Source organism: Sturnira hondurensis, unplaced genomic scaffold (assembly GCF_014824575.4).
Source record: "Sturnira hondurensis isolate 20B ecotype Veracruz unplaced genomic scaffold, ASM1482457v3 Scaffold0009733, whole genome shotgun sequence".
NCBI classification, from domain to species: domain Eukaryota; kingdom Metazoa; phylum Chordata; class Mammalia; order Chiroptera; family Phyllostomidae; genus Sturnira; species Sturnira hondurensis.
In genome coordinates this window covers 7391233-7411624 of record NW_028082364.1, presented here as the reverse complement: position 1 = coordinate 7411624, position 20392 = coordinate 7391233, and the positions used below count along the sequence as shown (strand labels likewise).

General features: G+C 67.1%; 1 protein-coding gene across 3 annotated transcripts; it reads right to left on the bottom strand.

The window, feature by feature from the left end:
* Positions 1-2116: 2116 nt before the first annotated feature.
* MICALL2 (MICAL like 2) lies at positions 2117-18452 on the bottom strand. Of its 3 annotated transcripts, none has more exons than XM_037057959.1 (17): positions 18210-18452; positions 11432-11480; positions 10628-10769; positions 9813-9985; positions 8989-9104; positions 8093-8776; positions 6640-6908; positions 6191-6284; positions 5233-5393; positions 4764-4928; positions 4266-4330; positions 4062-4185; positions 3811-3901; positions 3655-3728; positions 2919-3033; positions 2664-2710; positions 2117-2308 (listed from the first exon to the last, which is right to left on the bottom strand). In XM_037057959.1, exons 1-17 carry the CDS (start codon positions 18350-18352, stop codon positions 2235-2237), a joined length of 2586 nt encoding a protein of 861 aa, XP_036913854.1. In that variant the 5' UTR covers positions 18353-18452; the 3' UTR covers positions 2117-2234. The 3 variants fall into 3 exon arrangements, with proteins under 3 accessions (XP_036913854.1, XP_036913856.1, XP_036913855.1); XM_037057961.1 differs by lacking the exon at positions 18210-18452 and adding an exon at positions 15597-15899; XM_037057960.1 differs by lacking the exon at positions 4764-4928.
* Between the last annotated feature and the right edge of the window lie 1940 nt (positions 18453-20392).

The window sequence follows — 20392 nt, the reverse complement described above, 5'->3', positions numbered from 1 at the left end:
CAGCAGCCTCAGGGGGAGGGAGGGTCCGGGCAGCAAGAGGCAGAGCTTCTGTCTGTGGGGGGCTGTGGCCCCCACCCTGGGCCCAGCCACACAGGGTCCCTCTCCCGGGGAGCCCCCAAGCAGGACGGGGGCAGCAGAGCCCGCAGGGGAGGTTTGGCGTTTGGCCCCCTTCCACCCCCTGGATGGAGACTGAGGACCTGAACTCAGGACTCACTGCGCCTGACACGTGACCCCAGGCGTAACAGCTTCGTGACTCAGTTCCCCCTCTTTTCAAAGGGTCAGAGCACTGCTTATGACACCTGTTCCCCTGATGGGCCTCGTCGGCGGGGGTGGGGTGGGGAGAGACCCTGAGCACAGGCAGCAGCACGGCTGCACCCACCTGGCCCAGCGGGCCCCATCCGGCTGGGCCTCTCTAGGTGGCCGAGGCCCCTGCCACCTGTGGAACCTGTCTCTCCTCCCAGGTGGGGGCCCCCTGGGCCTCCTGACTAGATGTCGGAGTGCCCAGGGTAGGTGGGGCCTGGGCTGACTCTTCCAGGTTGAGGGCAGGGCATCAGAGAAGCCAGGCCCCACCTGCACCCGGGAGGCCACCCTGGAGGTCCCCAGGGCCCCTCCTGCTCTGCCCCAGGGCTGGAACGACATCACAGACCCAGTGACTCTGCTGACCACGAGGACTTGTGCTTGTCCTGCCAGGGGTGTTGCACGGAGTCCGCAGGCACTGACTGGGCCAAGGCGGAGGGCAAGGATTTCCTGCCCGTGGCTCAGGGCCTGGCGGCTCGTCCGCTAGCCCAGCAGGGCCTCCTGTGCTGTGCGCCTGGGCTGCGCCCACTCTGCACCCGGGGGCCTCTGGGGCCTCAGGAACAGCCCAGATGGCCGGGTGCGCACTCACCCCCAAGGGACACCTCTGAGGGGGTGTCCCCAGCAGCAGGGTGGCCCCGTTGCCAAAGGCTGTAACACACTGGACGAAGCGCCCTCTGCACCCGTCTCAAAAACCCCCCTGGACCCCAGCCCACTGAGGAGGCGAGTCCCAGGGTGCGGTCACAGGCCCAACTGTGCGCTCTGTGACATCAGGACATCTGCCCAGCCTCTCTGAGCCTCATTTTACGGAACAGTGAAATGGAGCCGCTCTGGGCCCCCAGGCCGTCCAGTCCTGCTGGGTGGCCTTCTGCCTCCCTCTGGTGGTGAAGAGGCCACACTGCGAGGGGGCGGGTCTCAGCCAGAGGGTCCTGCAGGCCTGGTCCGGCCGCTGCCCAGAACGGCCCCTGGCACCCAGCCACTCCGCCCCGCTGGGTCCCTGCACAGTCCAGGCCCTGCCAATGCCTCAGGTTGTCCATCTGCCCCCATCCCCGCCCCACTGCCTCTCCAATGGGCGTTTTGCTAGTGGGGGACAGCAAGTGAGAGGTCTCCTCACTATCACCACTGTTCCCACACACCCACGTGACCTTGTGGCCCCCACTGGTCACCAAAGGCTGAGAGGGAAGTGCCCTGGGCCAGGGCCACAGGGCAGTGAGCCTGCCACTGAACCCGCCTCGGTGCCAGGAAGCCCCACCCTGCCCTGCATCACACCCTGATCTCAAATCCCAAGAATTCTGACTGAGATCCGCTGGGGGACCTCGTTCCCGCCGGGAACCACAGGTGACCCTGCCTGCCACCGGGTGAGGGACGTTGGCGCACTGCCACCACCAAGGGCCTGTGGGAACCCCCGTGAAGGCTCCCACTGCAGCTGGGGACAGCGCAGAAGACACAGCCACCACTGAGCCCCTCACACAGGTGGGGGGAAAGCCCGAGGCACCACCGCCCTCCTGAGTCACCGAGAGTGGGGCAGCGCTGGGGGCAGGTGCCGGTGTGGTGGGCACAGGGCCCTGCTGCCCGGGGCCTGCCCAGCCTGGCCGTGTCCTCCTCTCCTTCAGGAGTCAGGGAGGCCAGCCCCACTCCTTTGCTGTGGCTGCAGGGGCCCAGGCCCAGTGCCGCCGGCCTGGGACCCAGGGCTCAGAGCTTCGGCAGATACACCCCACGGGGCCAGCCCTACCCAGGGCCGGGGCACACCCACGGCTGCTGCAGACCCGTGATCCGGCCCAGATCGCCCAGGAGCTGTGGCCGAATGGAGACGGAGCCCAGGCCATGTGGTCGGTTTCTTTATTGAGGCCACTCGGACCCCACAGAGGGTGGTCCAGGGCCACCCCATGGTGTCCACCCGGACCAGCCCTGGGGCCAGGGTCCTGCAGCCGCTGGACGTCTCACTCCGGGGTCCTGCTTCTGCCCTTAAAGGACCAGCGGATCTTGGACTTCTTGGACTTCTTCCTCTGGAGGCCTGGAGGAGGGGGGCTCTCAGGACACCTGCCCCCACCCCTAGGCCAATGCTCCCTGCTGGGCACCCCCCACCCAGGCCCTCAGAGCCTGCAGGCAGCCCAGCCCCTGAAGGAGCCCAGAGACCCCGCCCTTCCCAGGGCAGGGGGGAGGGGGTGCTGCCAGTGCCTGCCTTCAGAGAGCCTACCACACAGGGCACCCCTCACCCTGACCGCGGGCTCACCCACTGCTTCTCAAACCCCTCAAGTGACGGGACTCACGCCCTTAGGGTGAGTCTGCTTGTCCGAAGCTGCCACCGAGGCCCCCACTGCCCCAGGAGGTCCCACCCCTCCAAGCGCAGCGCCCCCGGCCCCAGGTACCCAGCTTCTGGATCATGTTCTGGAACACCTCATCCTCCTCTTGCTCTCTGAAACGGAACGGGGACGCTGAGGGTCAGCTCACCGGGAGTGGCGCACGCCGGTCCCTCCTAGTCGGCCTCACAGCCAAGCCTGGACCGCGTCTGACACCAGGCTTACCTGCCCTCTCCCGCAGACAAGCCACACCTCCCCGCTCTCTCCCTCCCCGGCAGGGCCCCGCCCCACCAGGCCCCGCCCCCACCGGGGCCCCGCCCTCACCGGAGTCGATCCTCATCCAGGCAGTCGACGATGTCGCTGCGGTGGTTCACGGTGCTCACGTACTGAGTCAGCAGGTCCTGCTCCCGCTGCCGGTCCTGGGGTGACTTCAGATCCTCTATAGGGACAGCCTGCCGTCAGCGGGAGCCCCGCTGTCCCACCCCGCTCAGAATGCTGTGTCCCCACTCAAGTGTCAAGTTTCGCCATTGGAGGGGCGGGGCCCGCCTGGGCGCTCCGCAGCGCAGACCCCAATGAATGAACGACGGAAGGAAGCCTGTGAAAGACTGAGCGCGGCGGCCCCTCCCTGGATCACCGCCCCGTCCTCACAGACGTGCCCACTGTAGGGAGGTGGGGGCTGGGGCTCAGCACAGAACCCCCGGTGCTCAGCTGGCGCTCCCTCGCCACACCTACGCGCACCCCACACGGATCAGCGCTCCCTTCCGGCCCCTTGCACGTAATTAGCCCTCAGCCCTGGCAACAACCCTGTCCCCTCTCTGCAGGGGCTGAGACCCTGGCTCAGAGAGGGTGAGCGACTTGGCCACAGACACACAGCCCAGAAGTGAAGGAGCTGAGACTCGACAGCAGGATCCAGAGACGCGCACCCCAAACAGGACCCTTGGCCTCCCCCACTGACTACTACCCTTGGCCTCCCCCACTGGCTACTGCCCAGGCAACTAGCAGGGAGGCATCGGAAGCGCCCCCTGGGCTGGGCTCCCAGCAGGAGGGCAAAGGGACGCACCGGGCATGCCCATCAGCTGGCGCAGCTCCCCCTCGAGGTCCAGCTGCTGCTCCTCCAGGTGCTGGTCCCTGGACCTGCCGAGGTGACAGGGTGAGCCGCTGCGCCCAGCCCGGACGGGGAGGAGGGGCCTTCGGGGGGCCATGGGCAGCCGCTCACTTGTACATCAGCTCTGACTCCAGCCGCAGCAGCAGCTGCTTCTCGTGGATGAGCCGGAACCAGTCCACCATGAGCGCATCCTCCGAGGCGTCTGCGGGGAGGAGCCGGGGCTGGGCACGGGGTGGGGCAGAGCCCGACAGGTGCCCCAGGGGCAGGGGTGGCCCAGGGCCAGGCTGGCTTCCGCCAGGGGTAGGGCAGGGCAAGGGGCTGGCTGCCCCGGTGCTGGGGCTTGGTGGGGAGGGCGGGCTCACCCCCCTCGGCCTCCCGCAGGCGCTTCTCCAGGTCCACGCCCCTGAGCTCCAGGACGTCTAGCTGCCGCTGTATCTGCTGCACCTGCCTCTGGATCTCCTCCTGGGGCACGTAGTCGGGGTGCGGCTGCAGGGGAAGGGGCAGTGAGAGTGGTCCACGCCCCCGGGGGCTGGCTCCTAGCCCAGACCCACCTCCGGCCCACTCACCCTGATGGGGGAAGCTGCTGCCCTGTCAGGTGGAGTGGGGATGTGGGCCGGGCCTGAGGGCCTCCCTGCAGAAGAAGCAGAATGAGCATTGTGGACCGGGGCCACCAGGCCCTAGGTGACTCAGACATGTCCTGGAAGGAGGTCTGACCCCATGTCCCCTGTACCCCCCCCAACTCCTGGGCAGAGCTCACAGATCCAGTTCTGCCCCCACTGCCACCCTGCCCTCCTCCAGGTCAGCTGCCCCTCCAGCCACCCACCAGAGCAAACACTCCATCATCCCCAGCTCTCTGCTAGGAGGCTTGGGGCCTCTGTCCATCCTCCCCGCACCCCCAATGCCTGTCCGAAACTTCCACAGCTTGGCCGTGGGTGCCCTGAGTCCTTCCCTCACTCTGGGCCCGGTGAGCTCCTACTCATCCTTCAAGGCCCCACCGGGCACCTCCTCCTCAGAGTGTCCCCTTTTTTGCATCCCAGAAGAAACGGGTGAGTCTCCAGGCTGACCAGTTATGTCCTCAGGAGAACGCTTCTCCCCCTCTTTCCTGCTCTGGGCCGGGACTTCCTGCCGCAAGGGTTTGGGCTGAAGCCAGTCACAAGTGACGTCCAGGCTGGCGGGGACGAACAGCTTCCTGCGGTGGGCTGGGGAGGGGGCCGGGGAGGGGGCTGTGGCTGCCACGGGTGAGAACAGACCATGCGTTAGGCAGAACCCATCACCTGCCCATCGCCTCCCTGGGCTGGGGCCACCCACCAGGCAGTGCCCCTGTGCTCAGGGGTGCCCTGCTGGCCACATCCACCCAGTGAGGGCAGCATCCTCGGTCCCATGGGGCGGGTGACCTGCTTGAGGTCACACAGGAAGTAGGCAGATAGATGTGGATGCTGGGGCAAACGCGTGTAGGGAAGATTCGACTTGCTCCCCGCCCCCGCCCAGCCCCACACAAGCAGGAGTGCAGACACGCCCGTGCACACCCCTTACCTGGGAGGCTGGGCTTCGGGCCGGCTGGACCCAGTGACCCATCTGGCTGCTCAGGGGTCAGGGTGATGCGGACACCCGCCTCGGAGCTCCCAGAGACCTTCTGAGGAACATCCCCCGCCCTCGGCTCCCTTAGGACCTGCAGCTGCGCCAGCTCCGGGGCCCTGGATGGAAGGCAGGAGGCCAGTGGGCCCTCGGCAGACAAGCAGAGTCCCTCGGGGCGGGGAAGGCAGGGCCCCGCGCCTGCCGCCTGTCGACCTGTCGACCGAGACCCTCCCCAGGACCCGGACTGTGTTCCCTCGGGCACCTGCTCCGGTGGGGCACACACTCAGGGGTCACGGCTGATGCCCGCACACCTACCCGGCCCAGGGCCCCCGTGTGCACACAGGACAGCCGCTCCTGTCTCTCGGCCGGCGTGGACTGCGGGCCTGCCTGACCCTCCTGCCCGGGGTGTATCCCCGAAAGGCACTCTCTCCCTCCCGTCCTAACCACGTGGCCTGTGGGGAGCAAGCCCTTGCCCACTGCCACGCCGATGGGTGGGTAGGGGTCCCAGCTGCACGCCAGGGTCAGGCCTACTGAGCATGCCCCTGGTTTGTCCCTCAGCCACCAAGCCGATTCCCACATGTGAGGACTCCAGGGGCCCTGATGGACCCACCCAGCCGCCCAGCCTCCTGTCCCCCTGGTCACATGATGGGAACATGGTCCTGTGTCCCTCATGCTCATGTGACTGTCCCCTGTGAGCCAGCTTCCGCTGCTCCAGCTGCCACGCTGTGACGCACCCAAGTCCCTGCTTGTGGGGGTGTCGACGGACTGATCCAAACAGGACCGCTGCTCACCCGTGGGCATTTGTTGAGCACCTACTGTGTGCCAGGCCCTGCGCAGCCCCCGGACACAGGCTCCTGCTTGGCCTCATGAGCACAAACCTACAGGCATGGGTGCGCGAGGCCTGCCCGCTCCTCACCTCTCAGCTGGGCTCCCCTTCTGCACAGGCTTCAGGCGGCCCCTCCACCCTGCCGGCCCATCGTCCTGGCCTTCCTGGGTGCTGGCTCTTGGGCCTGGGTGGGGGTACAGGGACACGGGTCATACTGGAGGGCATTCCGGGGAAAGGGGGAGTCTGCTGGGAAAAGCTGGGCCCCACCCCATCCTCCAGCACAGCCAGCCCACCCTCAGGTGCCCCCAGCAGCTGGGGTCACAGGAAGAAGCCCTGGCTGGGAGGTGGGCACAGGACTTCCCGCCCAGTCTCCTGTGCTGTGTGTGCCTAGGGGAGTCACACCGCCTCTCTGGGCCTCAGCTTCCCTGCTGCCAAACAGGTGAGGGTGCCCAGGTGTGCCCCCTGGATGCTGACCATGGGAGTCTGCAGACCATCTCTGGTGCTTCATGCCCCTCACTCGCTCCACAGAGGGCGCTCACCCTTTGCCAGTGGGGCCTCTGGCTTCGGCCTGGAGCCAGCCCCTGCCCCGCCGACCCCTAAGGACACGGCTGAGCTCTTCTTGCCCGCCTGGGGTGGTGTGGATGCCCCTGAGGGGGTGCCCCCACTCAGTGGGGCTGGTGGCGCCATCTTTACTGGGGGGCCGAGGGCCTGGGGAGACGTCGACGGTGGCAGCTTGGTGGGTGGCCTTGCTTGTGGCCCTTCAGCTCTGGGAAGGCTGCTTGGAGCAGGAGAGGTAGCTGGGGAGGGCCTGTGGGTGCATGTGGGCATCAGGCACAGGTGGATCCAGGAGCCCCCTCCCACCATGAACCCCAGACAGAGGCTATTCAGCCTCCCTTGGTGGCTGGTTCCCAATGCCCCCAGCCGAGGGAGGGCAAACAGCCCCTCTGAGGGAGCAGGGGCAGCGGCGGACATCCACTCTGGCACGGGCGCCTGTTGGTCCGTGCCTGACTTTGCTTCCCTGTTCACCTCTGGTGTGGGACAAGGTTAAAAGGCTTCCCAGACACACCAGGGATGGGGTGTACAGGGAGGGCCCACACCCGGTCCCTCCTTCCTCCACCGTGCAGGGCCGAGGGCCAGCCTGACCCCATAACCACCCTGGGAGGCAGTGGGCCCGCCTGGGTGGCACCTCCTTCCTCGCCAGGTGACTGGTGTCCGGGACAGTGTCCCACCACGTGGGTGTCCCCCCAGCAGCTCAGAGCGCAGCCCTCTCTGGGCACGGGCTCTCTACCATGTGGTCAAGTCAGGGTGAGGTCGTCCTGGGTCGGGGGGGGTCCGAGCCCAAGGACAAGTGTCCTCGTGAAGAAGAGATAGAAGAGGAGACTCGGGGACACACAGAGGGGAGACAGACATGTGACAAGGGGCACAGAGGGAGGGCATGGCCACCAGCCCAGGGACGCCTGAGGCCCCAGGAGCTGGGCGAGCAGGAAGGGCCCTCCCTGGACACCTCCACCTTGCACTGGCCTCCGGGGCTGTGAGCAAACCAGCGTCTGTGGGGCTGGGCACCCAGAACACTGACACAGAGGTGCCCCAGCCCTTGGGACAGCGTCTCCTCCCAGGTTTTGCATGCAGAAGGCTGGGACCCGGGCAGGGCAGGGGTGGCCCAGAGCCTGTCTCGGGTCAGACCGGTGACACCCAGGCCACTCCAGCCGCTGCTTCCCCATGTGTGAGGTGGGTGTCCTCGGAGGACCGAGCGTGTGCCACTCGGGGGCCCTGGTGGCAGTGTCGCTGTGCCTGCACCTGTCCCCCACCGAGCGTGCAGACAGCAGCTTCTGGTGGTGACTGTGTCCCCTGACTGCCACAGCCAGCCCCCCGGTCCCCCTGCCTCACTCTTCCTGCTTCCCAGATAGGGCGGACCCTGCACATCCCAGCCCTCTGGCCTCTGGGGACCCCAGTGGGTGCGTAGGGACGCCCCAGCCCTCTTCCACCACGCACCTGCCAGACACCTGAGCGCTGGCCCCCTCCAGCCTTGGAAGGGCCTTGAGGAGGCAGTTCAGAGCTTGCTCCTTGTGGCTGATCCCGGAGGGCGCGTCTGCTGCCGCTGGGGCCCTGCCCATTGGCCCGGGGCTGGGCGCAGCTCCCGGTGTCTGCAGGAACCTCTCCCGCGCCTGCTGGGTCCTGGAGGCCGACGGGGTCCAGGCCGGGGCACCCGTTGGGCCTGTAGAGGCTGGGCTGGGACTGAGCTTGGTCTGGGGACCTGAGCAGCCTTGTGTGGCCAGGCAAGGGTCTGGGGCTCTGCGGGTCACAGCAGGACAGGGGCTTGGAGAGAGCCGGGGCCCAGCTGGGCTCCCTGAGGGGACATGAGAGAGGGTGGTGGCTGGAGGGTGAGCCACAGCGGGAACAAAGCCTCTGGCCGTGGAGTTGCCCACCACAAGCTCCCGGGTTGTGGGCCTGGCCCCTGGCCCTGCATCTCTTCGGCCCCCTGCCTCCTGGGCCGTCTGTGGGGTGCGGAGGGGTTTGGAGTCCGTGGGGGCGGCTCCTGGCTGTCTGGGGGCCCGGCCGGGCAGCGTGGGGCTGGCAGTGACGGCCGTGGGGTGGTGACTGGAACAGACGAAGACGCCTGGCTCCGCCGTGGTCCGGTAGGCCCCTGGGCGCAGCGTGTTGGAGCACTGCTTACACCTGGGGTGAGGGGCGGAGGGGACGGGCGCGCTGGCATCACGCGACCCTGGGGACACCCCCGGCTGTTCCCGCGTCCATGCCCTTGACAGGCACCTCTGTCACACTGTCAGCCACCACCCTGAGTCTCGGACCCCACCAAAGGCCCGGTGAGGGGTGTGGACACCCCAGGAAGGGCCCACGCCTCCCCGCTCACGCGCTCGGGCACGCCGCACCTGAAGCAGCTCCGATGGTACAGCTTCCCGTCGACCAGGTGCCGCTGCACCAGGTGCACATGCTGGCCGCAGACCCCACAGGCGGTGCTCACCCGGCTGCCCGCCGAGGCCTGGCCCTGGGGAGGGACGGCAGCTGAGGGCTCTGAGCGCCCCCTGCCCCCGTGGATCCGCCCAGCCAGCCCGCCGGCGAAAAGGTCCCACTTTACAGACTGGAGAACCAAGGCCCCGGGGGCAGCCAGGGCTCACACTCAGGCCAGCTATACTGCAGCCTGGTCCAAGGGGATGGGGCGGAAGGCCTGGCTTTGGACACCTGAAGTTCCCACCCCAAGGCACAGAAATCCAACCCAACGCCCCAGGAGCCTGGAGCCCGGTGAGCCAGCCCAGGGGCAGCAGGGGGCGCCCAAGTGCAAGTTATGGCCCCTGTCAGCCTCTGGACAGCCAGGACACATCTCGCTTCACAAGGCCGGCCTGGGAGGGAAGGGCACACCCAGCTTTCTCTCTCAGCCCTGTGGGAGAGGGCGCGGCCTAGCTGAGAAACCCCCTCAGAGTCTGGAAAGGCCTGCGTCCAAGGCCCCAGCTCAGCTCTGCCTCCCTGGGCCTCGGTTTCCCCGAGCGCACAGTGGGGACCACGTGGGACTGGCGGGCCTCGGGGGGGCGGGTCCCCACGGACTTCTGAGAAACGTCAGCTGAGGCTGTGACGGGACCGGAGGGGACCCCGCACCATCGCGGGCACAGGGGTTCAGGGGCCACACAGCCTGCCCAGCCCTGCGCAGTCAGACTGGGGAAAACCAAGACCTGGGGGAGGGCAGGGCTGGGGTGCTCACAGCCTTCAGCACTGCTCCCTCTGCGCCCCCGGCCTTCCGCTGGCCGAAGGCATTGGTGCTGATGGGAGACAGCGGCTGCCCCCGGGCTGGGGCCGGCGGGGGTGGGGCCTTCTTCCCAGAAGGCTCCTCTTCGGAATCGGACTGGGACCTCTTCACACCGGCCAGGCCTCCAACTGCAGGAGACACGGGGTCAGGGGGCCCGGCCCAGCCCAGCCCCCACACTGGCTCTCAAAGTGTGGGGAGGCCTGGAGTGGGGATTGGGGGCAGAGGGGGCAGGACAGCGCCTGGGGGCTGCCAACACCCGCCCCGGCGGGGGCCTGGCCTCACCCCCGCCCTCTCGGCCTCTATGGAGTCAGGAACAAGGGACTTTTTCGGTTTCTCCACAGAAGGCGGGAAGGCGGGGCTGGCCCAGAGCCCAGCGCAATTCCGGGGATTTCTAAGGCCTGGTGAGGAATGTGGGGAGAGAAACTAAGAACCAGGCTGGGACAGAGCCCCCTGGCCTGCCTCTCCCTGCCCACCGGGCCTGCAGGTCCCCAGCCCAGGGCTGAAGGCAGGACTAACGGGGGGACATCAGGAGCTGGGCCTGGGAGCCCCCAGGGCCCCGAGGCAGGACCGACAGGCAGATCCCCAGGGGTGCAGACAGGGAGACCAAGGCCCGGGGGTCAGAGGGGGCAGGACAGGAGCATCTGTTCAGTGGATGGGGCAGGGGGTGGGGACGGCCGGCCCCACAGGGGAGCAGCAGACAGGGTGCCGCACGAGCCCACCGTGCAGAGCCGGTGCAGGCTGGGGGGGGGCGGGGGGCGGCTGCCGCTCACTGGGGGAGCGTCCGTGGAAGTAGTTGTAATACTGGGACACGTAGGTCAGGATGCTCAGCCGGTCCGGCACCTTCAAGGCCACCATGTCCTCGGCGTCCAGCAGAGCGGGGATGCCCAGCCGCTCCTCCGCCACCAGGAAGGCCTTGGGGAGGGGACAGTCAGCAGGCAGCAGGCGGGGGGACACCACCACCTTCCCTCCAACCGGGTCACCAGCACCCCCGGGGGGCACCAGAGGCAAGAACCCCACTAGGAGCCCAGACAAGTCCGGGTTCGAGGTTCCAGCTCAACTCAGCCTCGCGGCCTCCCTGGGCCCCAGTCTCCCCGCGTTCGGCTCGCAGCCTGGCCAGGCAGGGCTGAAGGAGCGTGGGAGCCAGTCCCCGTGGGCTCCCCTTGGGCGGGGGTGAGGGGTGCGCTCTGCCCGCTGTCATCAGCCCACTGGGACACGGGGCCTACTCTGCAGTGAGGACACAGACTGCCTGGCCTGGGGACGGCCCACAGTGTGGCTGGAAGCAGCCCATGCAGGCTTCTTTGGCCAGGGCAGGGCTGGGGCGGCGGCGGGGGGGGTCCCCCACTCCATGGGGTGAGGGGCAGTGATGGCCCACTCAGGACATGCCTGAGGGCCCTGCCCTCCCACAGCTGCCTCTGCTGAGGATGGTGGGAAGGAGGGTCCAGTCACTCCCGGATCCGAAAGGAAGAGCACCAGGTGGGCCCGGCTCTCAGGCAGGCTGGGGCAGCCGTGGAGCCCAGACTCCCTCCACAAGGCCCCGGGGCCAGCGAGGCTGCAGGGCAGAAACGGAGACTCACCAGCCTGTTGTTCTCATAGATGTCTTCCTTCCTGAGAGCATCGAAGTTTCTAGGAGATAAAATATGAATGTGCAAAGCAGCTCAGACCCCAGGAAGTGGGGGCTGGAAGGGCCTCGGAGGTCATCCTGCCCCAGCGGGGCAGCTGAGTGGGCGTGTGGTTTTCCTGGGAAGGAAGAAGGGAGCCCTGGCTGGTGTAGCTCAATGGATTGAGTGCGGGCCTGCAAACCGGATGATCGTGGTTCAATTCCCAGTCAGGGCACATGTCTGGGTTGCGGGCCAGTTCCCAGCAGGGGACACACTAGAAGCAACCATACATTGATGTTTCTCTTCCTCTCTCCTTCCCTTTCCCTCTAAATATAAATAAATAAAGTATTAAAAAAAAAAAAAGAAGAAGGAGAGCAGGGCTGGCTGGCACCACGGCTCCGGCCGCCATGGTGGCCTGGGTGCAGAGGGCCGTCACAGCCACGGCCCAGCCCTGCCAGGACACAGCTCAGAGGGCTGCCCTCAAACCCCGAACCCCAAACCCCACACAGGAGGCCATGGCCCCAGTCCCAGGGGTGAGAGCACAGCAGGACAGGGGAGCTGGCAGGGTAGGGACAGGGCCACATGGTGAGGGACGGAGCTCCACGCCCCGCCCCTGCCCCGGGCATTCTCTTGATCCCTGGCACCTCCATGGTCCCCGCACGCTGGGTACTCACACCCCATGTGCTCTGGGCGCCCACCCCTCACAGATGGAGAGACTGAGACGGGGTGGGGGGGCTCCATGGCCCGCCTGAGGTCACACGGCGTGAAGCCAGGCCCGGTCCCGGCATCTAGGCTCTGAGGTTCCACCACTTGGGCTGCGGCATGAAGTGCCCACCACGTGCCCAGCCTCCCCGAGGGCCTGAGGGGGCAGACCCTCACCCCAGACGGAGAATGTCAGAGCCTCGGCCTCCACACACTGGACCACAGGGCACAGGACGTCCCAGACACAGAGGCCCCAGAGCCACTGCAGGCCTCCCGGGCACCACGGCCCCTGGAGTGCCCAGGAGGACGCTCTGGGCAGAAAGCACAGCCGGACCCCCGAGGGAGGTTCCGGGCGGTTAAGCACGGGTCTGTCTGCGTGGCCACGTCGCTGTCCATGGGGCATGAACGCACCCGTGCAGCTTCAGTGTGAACTGGAAGGTTCCAGAACCCTCCCAGCATGGGAGAGAGCACGTCTGACCCCTGAAGCAGAGCTGTAGACCCCAGGCAACCCCCTCTTCTCCAGGGGCCCCTGTCCCCGTGTGAGAAAACAACCGAAGCTTCTAGAGGTGAATCGAGGGCCCCGGCTGAAGGCCGAGCAAACCCCACAGGCGGGGTGACTGAGACCCTGTGGCCCGGGGCCCCATCCCAGCCCCAGATGGCCTGTTACACGGAAGAGGAAACTGAGGCCAGGGCCCCACAGTGCTGCGTCCATCCCCTCCCACCCCCGAGACCCAGCCGCCGTTCATCAACCTGCCCGGCTCTTCCGGAAACCACCCCGTTTCCGCTCGGACCACCCCCTGGTAACGTGTTCCAGATGCTGAGACCACCCCACGAGCACAGAGGACGCTTTGTGCGAGGGACAGGACGGTGGGCATGCTTGTCTGGGGCAGATGAGGGGCCGGAAGGAGCGGGAAGAGCAAGCAAGGCCTCGTCCCTGCAGCCTGCACACCACCGCCCACGCTGGCTTCACGCCCACAACACCCGTGGGCTCTCAGCCCTCTGTTCTCGGCCTCGGCTCCCCGTCCCTTTGAAAGCTCAGTGTCTTCTGCAGGCCTGCCCTGGGTCACCGGCAAGAGGGCAGGACAACACATTCTGTTTTGTCTCCAAATAAATGGGAGGAGGCCCCTTACCCCTGCATGGGCCTCAGTCCACCTGGGGGCTGCAGCCTGTGGGTTTGGGGCTGCCAGTTGCCCCGTGGGGCCCCCTCCTCCCCTCGACCCGGGGTGAGGTCCTCAGAGCTCCAGGTGGGCCAGGGCACCCCCGAGGCGTGCCGGCCCCTGCTGAGCAGGGTCAGAGGGAAGCGGGGCAGAGGCTGCAGAATCGTTCTTCTGCTGAAGTTCAAGGACCCCAGCCGCTCAGGATTCAGTCCAAGCTGCTCCCGGGCACTCGAGGCCTGCGCGCTGAGCCTGAACACCCTGGCCCGCCCCTCCCGGACTGGGCTCCCCACGTAGCCCTGAGTGGACAGTCAGGCCGGGGCTCACGTCCCTCCCGGCATGAGGTTCAGGGCTGCGGAAGTCCCCGGAGTCGGGCTGCCTTGCCAATCCCTTCGGAGAGGCCCGAGCAGACACTCGCCCAGCCTCGGGAAGTCCGACCTGACCTGACCGGCTCTCTGCCAGCAGGGACCCTGGTGGGACGGGCTGGGCTGTACCCCCTGCAAAAGATCTTTTGGAGTCCTCACCCCTAGGACCTCAGAATGCACCCTGATTTGGAAACAGGGTCTTCACAGGGCCAATCAACTTACAACGAGGTCACAAAGGTGGGCCCCGATCCAGAATGTGTCCTTGTCAGGAACTGGTGCCCAGAGGGCAGGCGGCCACCCATGCACCCAGGACGGAGGCCCCAGGGGGACCCGGCTGGCGCTGCCAGACCCTGGCCAGGCGCTGATCCACTGCCGCTGTTGAAGCACCCAGTTTACAAGCCGGGAGGACAGACCCGGGCCCTGGGGGAGGCGGCCGCGCTGGACCACAAGGTTCCGGCGTTCGGAGGCCCCCGCAGGGGGCCAGCACACAGCTGGCCCTCCGTAAACTCTCGCCGAGCGAGTCTGCGGCAGCAGCTCACTCGCTCCCTCGCTCTCCCACCACCCGCCAGTGGGCTGCCCCTCGGGGTCTGCACACTGGGTGCAGGGCCCCCCACTGTGGCTCACACCTCTGGCCCAGCTCTGGCCCCGGCCTGCCTCCCGGCTCACACTGACCAGGGTGGTTGACCTCAGACTGGAGCCTCCTGCCCCCTCTACCTGGGGGTTCCAGGGAAAGTGCCCCCTCCAAATTCCCAGAGAGCTGGCCTCATGCTGTTTACTTCCTGGAACAGAACGCAGCCCTGGGGGGCGGGGGGCGGGGGCAGGGGCTTGGGCCCAGGGCAGACAGGAGGGAAAGCCATTCGCTGAGTACCTCCCGCATCTGGAGTTAATCCTGCCAGGAAGGGGAACCGAGGGGGAAGGGAGGCCCCGGGCAGGGCTGGTTCCCAGGCCCCACCTTGTACCTGGTGGGCAGATGAGATGCCTTCTCTCCTGGCCTGCACTGAGCTCCAGACCCGGCCCAGAGCCGGCTCCAGCCAGCAGGACTCAGCCCTGGGGCTGCTTCTGGCTTGGGAGCTGAGGTTGGGGCAGTGATGGGACATTGGGCCCTGAGCTGTCCCCAAGGAGTCAGGCCCACAGCCCCTCCCGTGTCCATCCTGAAGATTGTGCCCGGAAGGCTGGGCAGCTGGCCCTTAGGCCGAGGAACAGAAGGCTTCTGTCCCCAGGCAGCTTCCTGCTGACCTCACGCAGGAGGGGCGGTGGGCCTGACCCAGGCGGGAAACAGAGGCGCCTCTGAGCTTCTCTGTGGGCGCCCCTGGGGAAGCCTCTCCTGACCCCCCAGCGTGGGCGTGTCTGGAGTCGTGGTCAGGGAGCCACCCCTGCCGTTGGCCCTGGACCCTGACACCCGCCCTCCCCCTGGGCGGGGAGGCCCGGGAAGCTCGAAGCCCGCTTCCTGACACCCCACAGGGGCCAGCTGTCTGCAGCTGCTGCAAGTGACCCCTACTTGACGTCCCCCTTCCTCAGCCAGCCCCGGGACATTGCCTGGTGCTGGGAAGGGCTCCCGCCCCTCCTCCGGCCTGTTCTGGAAACCTCCCCGCCTCCCGGGCAGGAGCAGCTCCCGAAGGAGCAGAAGCAGCTCCAGCCTGACGGATTTACCACCCGGAGGCTTGTGTTGGGCGTTACTGCCCACCTGGCACTCCCCGACCTCCCCAGGGAAGCTGCCCCTGCAGGCGCCCTGAGGCCCACCTGCAGGAGACCTACAGCTGCCAGGTGGGCACAGCCCATGGACTCGCCCACACGTACCACGATCCCCGAGGAGCCACCCAAGAGGGCCGTGTGGCCTCCAGGGCAGGGCCACATAAGCATGGCTGGCACTGGGCCGGCAGGCAGAGCCGCCCACCAGCGGCGTCAGGCCGTCATCCCCACCTGGCTGGCTCAGCGCCCAGTGGCTCCTCACAGCTGCTCTCCCTCCGCCACAGGCCAAGAGGAAACGGGCTCCCGCGGAGCAGGAAGGACTCAGATGAGACAAAGGGAAGGGGACACAGAGCCAGGATGTCCACCTCCCACTGCCAGAGGGTCTGCCCTGGACGGCGTGGGGTGGTCTCGCCCCGCACCGTCCCTCACTGAGCCCTTCTCTTCCTATGCCTCTGGGGCCACAGGCAGCTCGGAGCTTCCCGGGGAGATGCCCCCCACCCAGCCTCCAGGGGCACTGAGGGTCCAGAGTGGAGGAGGGGTGTTTAAGGCACCCACAGGCGCGCCACAAAGGGCTTGGGCACAGAACCCGCGGGGACCCACATGCACAGGCGCACACCCCTATCACCCCTGCTCCCCGGGACAGTGTCCACAGGGCCCCTGCCACACCCCCACGGGTGGGACCCGCACTCCTTCCTGGGCTGCCGCAACCAAGGACCAAACGCTGGGTGGTTGAACACCACACACCTTCCCTCCCCACCCCAGTCTGGGAGGCCAGACGTCCTCGGACAGAGTGACAGAGCGTCCCAGGGCGCGCCCCCTGCAAAGGCTCTGGGGTGGGTTTTGCTCTGGGCCCCGCCCAGCCTCAGGTGGCTCCAGGCCACCCTAAGCTTGTGGCTGCATCACCCCAATACCGCCTCCATGGTCACATGGCTTCCTCCCCTCCCTCCCTCCTCGTTCACACCTGCACAGCCCCTGCTTTCCGGAGCACCCCCCACCCCGCGGGAGCCCCCAGCACAAGCCCTGATCTGTGGACTTCCCGCCATGCACGGACACCTGTGGTCCACCTGACAGGTGCCAGACGAGGTTCCGGCCCTGGGGACACGCCCCCTCTGGAGCTGAAAGTCCAGGGGGCAGATGGGCCACGGCCCAGTCAGCAGTGAGATAATGCGATGCCCCCTGAGACCAGGGTCAGGGCAGCCCCTCACCGAATCCCGCCAGCAGTGGTCTCATTCAGTTCTCGTCCGCCGTCGGTCCCTGCGACGGGCGCAGGCCCATGTGCAGCAGGCAGCGCCTGGCAGGCGCTCAGTACTGGTGAGGCAAACGGTGGCACGGCGCCTGCCTGTGCCTTCTCCTGGGAGTGCCCCCGCACGCTGCCCGGCTCCCCCACAGGTGGTGCCCACTGGGGCTGGCACACGGGCACAGTCACAGAGACACGTGGCCTCTGGCGGCAGCACAGCGGGGGCAGAGGGAAGCTCCGGGGCTCAGGAAGGCCCCAAGTCTCGGTCACATCTGTGCCACTGTCCTGAGGCCACTAACCCTGCAGACAACCGCAGCACCCTTCTGCCCTCTCGCAGATTCTTCCACTGGCCTCATCCAGGCCACCTGGCTCCATTCCCACCGGCCTAGCCAGGACCCTGCGTGCACACCGGGGGGGCTCGGCCTGCCCGCCTCGGCTCCTGACCCTCTCCCGGCCTCCACACCTCCCGCCCCGTGCCACTCGGGTCACAGCTCAGCTTCAGGTGTTCAGTGCGGATGCACATCCTACCCCCACATCTTCTGCCCCCAAAGGTGACCAGTGCCTCCCTGGGCAGGGGGCAGAGGCTGCAGTCTTCGTGCCCATGGGACCCCCACGGAGCTCCGCAAATGCACCCTGGCACCTCAGGAGGGAAGGGGAGTCACCTGCAGGCCTCATTCTCAAAACCAGCTTCCCACGGACAGTGGTGCTTAGGGGCAGTCCCTAGGGCACAGGGCACATTCAGGTGCAGGGGGAAGCCCCCGGCTGCCAGCCTTGACTCTGTGCTCTCTACCGGTTCCCCAGTCCGCAGCAACAGAGGCCTGAGGGCAGCACCTGCTGCCCTGGGCCCCTCCCCACCCAGAGCTCCCTGCACGCATTCCACCCGCCCTGGTTGCAGCCTGCACGTCCCAGGAGAACGCCTCCAGCCTCCAGCATCCTGGTCTTCCCCAGAAAGCTCCTGAGGGGCTGGTGAACCAGGGCCTCCCTGCACTGAGCTCTGTCTCAGCAAGCCAGGTCCTGGTCACAGCTGAAGGGCGTGTTTTGAGTGAATAATGGACGGAGCGGGTCCAGGGTGGGGATAAGATCTGGCAACAAGTAGGGGCCGGCCAGCCTCTCAGCCACGACTCCAAGACAGTCCTCAGGCTAGAGGACCTGGAGGCGTCTGCTGCCCACCTCCCGGGGCACCAAAGGGTGGGGACTGCCTCCACCTCACCCCCTGCCACCTTAAGGTGCAGGAGCCCCATGGGAGGTGGGAGGGTCTGGGGCTTCCTGCTCAGCGCTGGCCCTGCCCCTGAGCAGAGCCCACGAGACACAGCCCTAAAGGCGCCTGGACGAGCTAGGGGACAGGCAGAACCACACACGAAGCCCCCAGAGCCCCCCACCCCAGTGTTGGTGGACAGGCCCTGGAGAGAGGGCGCCGAAGGGGCGGCTGTGGCGGGAGCGCCCGGGACGCGGGCCTGAGTCACTGCCTGACTAAGCCAGCGGGGGCGCCGGATGTCTTGGCTCCCTCCCAGCTCCACTTGGCGGACTGGCAAACTGAGGCCACGGGGCCGCGTCCAGGGCCCGGCAAGCTCCTGCGGGGTCGCGTGCTGGGCGCGAGGGACACTTACATGAGGTCGGGCCGGTGGCGATGCAGGATGGCGCAGAAGGCCAGGCCGTCGCGGAACGACGTGGTCATATTGGTGATGCTCACGTCCCGGTAACCCTCACACTGCTGCCGACACCACTGCTGCAGTGCCTTGATGGCGGCCATGCCGTAAGCGTCCCTTGGGCACGGGAAGTCCGAGCCCTGAGCCTGGAGGACGAAGAACCGCCACGGTGCAGCCGGCGGGAGAGAAGCCGGTCGGAGTGCACTAGAGTGCGCCCTACCGACACCGCCCCCTCCTGGCCCCGCCCATCCAGGCCCCTCACTGGCTCTGGCCTCAGTCAGGTCCCGCCCATCATCCGGCCCCCGCCCCTGCTAGACCTAGGCCACTCCCACCAAGGCTCCGCACTGGCTCCGGCCTCAATCAAGCCCCGCCTCCCCCTCAGCCCCGCCCCTGCAGACTTCGGCCCCGTCCCAGCAAAGCTGCGGTCTCGTCCAGGCCCCGCCACCTTCGGCTCAAGGCCCGCCCCGCTCTCCAGGTCCGGTCGCGCCGCCTCCCTCCGCTCTCAGCCTCTGGCCGGGTCTTGGGGGACGCGCGCCCGGGGTCCGGCCTCTGCTCTCTTTCCCGGGGAGGCTTCGGTACTGTCGTTCTTTTCAATTCCCCACCACACCACCACCACCGCCGTCATGGAGAAGTGGAAGACGGTCCCTCTTCAGACAGGAAAACTGAGGCTTGCCCAGGGTCACATGCCTGGGACATGAGAAGCCAGGCTGGCCTGCCTCTCTCTCCTGAAAATGCGCCCCACCCCCACCCCGTGCAAGAGAGCAACTCCCCGGACTTTCTCATCGCGGTTTTCATGCCCGCGGGGGTGCCAGGCAAGGCAGGGCTTCCTCCCGATTTGTAGAAGAGGCACCTGAGGCTGGAGCAGGGGTGGGTGCCCACAGGGAGTCTCCCCTCCTGGAGCCTGCCTACTTGGGCTGCTTCTGGGGCCTGGGCCCTCCCGGGTGGCGGCAATCTGCTCTGTTTCCCAATTTCCCACTTTAAACACCGATGGTGCCAGCCACTAAGGAAAAGCACCATTAAGGGCCCTCTATTATCAGGGCAGCTCCCCACACACTGTTCCCACGGAGCCCTGTCTGCAGCCACATGGACAGCCAGCCGGAAACATGGACACCAGAGACGCGAGAGAACCCTACCCTCCCGGTCGCTGGCCCTAGGGCTTGTCCAGACAATGCTGGCAAGAAGGAAGGAAGGTGTTTTCCCCAGAGCAGCCCCTGGCAGGGAGACAGCGTGGCTTCTCTGTGACCCCTCGAAGGAGCAGAAACTGAGGCCATCCAGCCTAGAACCAGCCCATGGCGTTCTGGCTCCTTCCTGAGGCGGCGCCCTGTGGTGTAGACACCTGGCAGCCCCAGTGGGGGCAAAGCCTGTGCACAGATGGTGAGCTCCCCATCTCAGGGGGCATTCAAGCCAGTGCTTGAGGGGAAGCCCCTGTCACCTGGGACACTCGCTGGCTGTGGCTTCTGCACACACCTTCGAGGGGGCTCCCAGTGCAAGGACAAAGGGCGTTGTGTGCCAGCTCAGCCAGGCTGCTGGCTGCTCCTGGAACAGGAACCATCTGGCTTTTCCTGACCCCAGAGCGGCAGTTAGGAGAACTAGAAAAGCCGGCGAGGAAGGGAAGAGCAAGATATACCCACCGGCCACTCTCCACGTGGCCCGCTCTGGGGACATTTGCAGCGTGTCCACGCCAGCACCCCACACCGCCCTTCCTTCAGGCCGCCCACTGCTCTCCCCCCCTCCNGCCCCCCCCCCCCCCCCCCCCCCCCCCCCCCCCCCCCGTCTCTGCACCAGCTCTCTAGGCTCCCTCCGCCCTCTGGTCACCATAGTCACGCCTCCCCAGCCGCTGGGGACAAGCCCTCTCCTGCTAGGCCTCCGTGGCACTCTGAATACAGTCTGGACCTTATCGTGCCTGCGGCCTTTATTGCCCCCTCGCTCCCCGGCCTCACCCTCCCTACACCCGCCCTTCCGGCCTCAGTCCAGCCAGCCCTTCAAGCCTACACTCCGCCACTCCTCGCCCGCTAAGACCCAAAACCCGCCCCACCCACAGCCAGCACACAGGGTCCCTGCCCGGTGCCCAGGACCAAAGCCTGGTGCTCCTCTCCTCTCACGGCTGGTCCGCAGGAAACTGACCCCTGAACCCCGCCATGGCC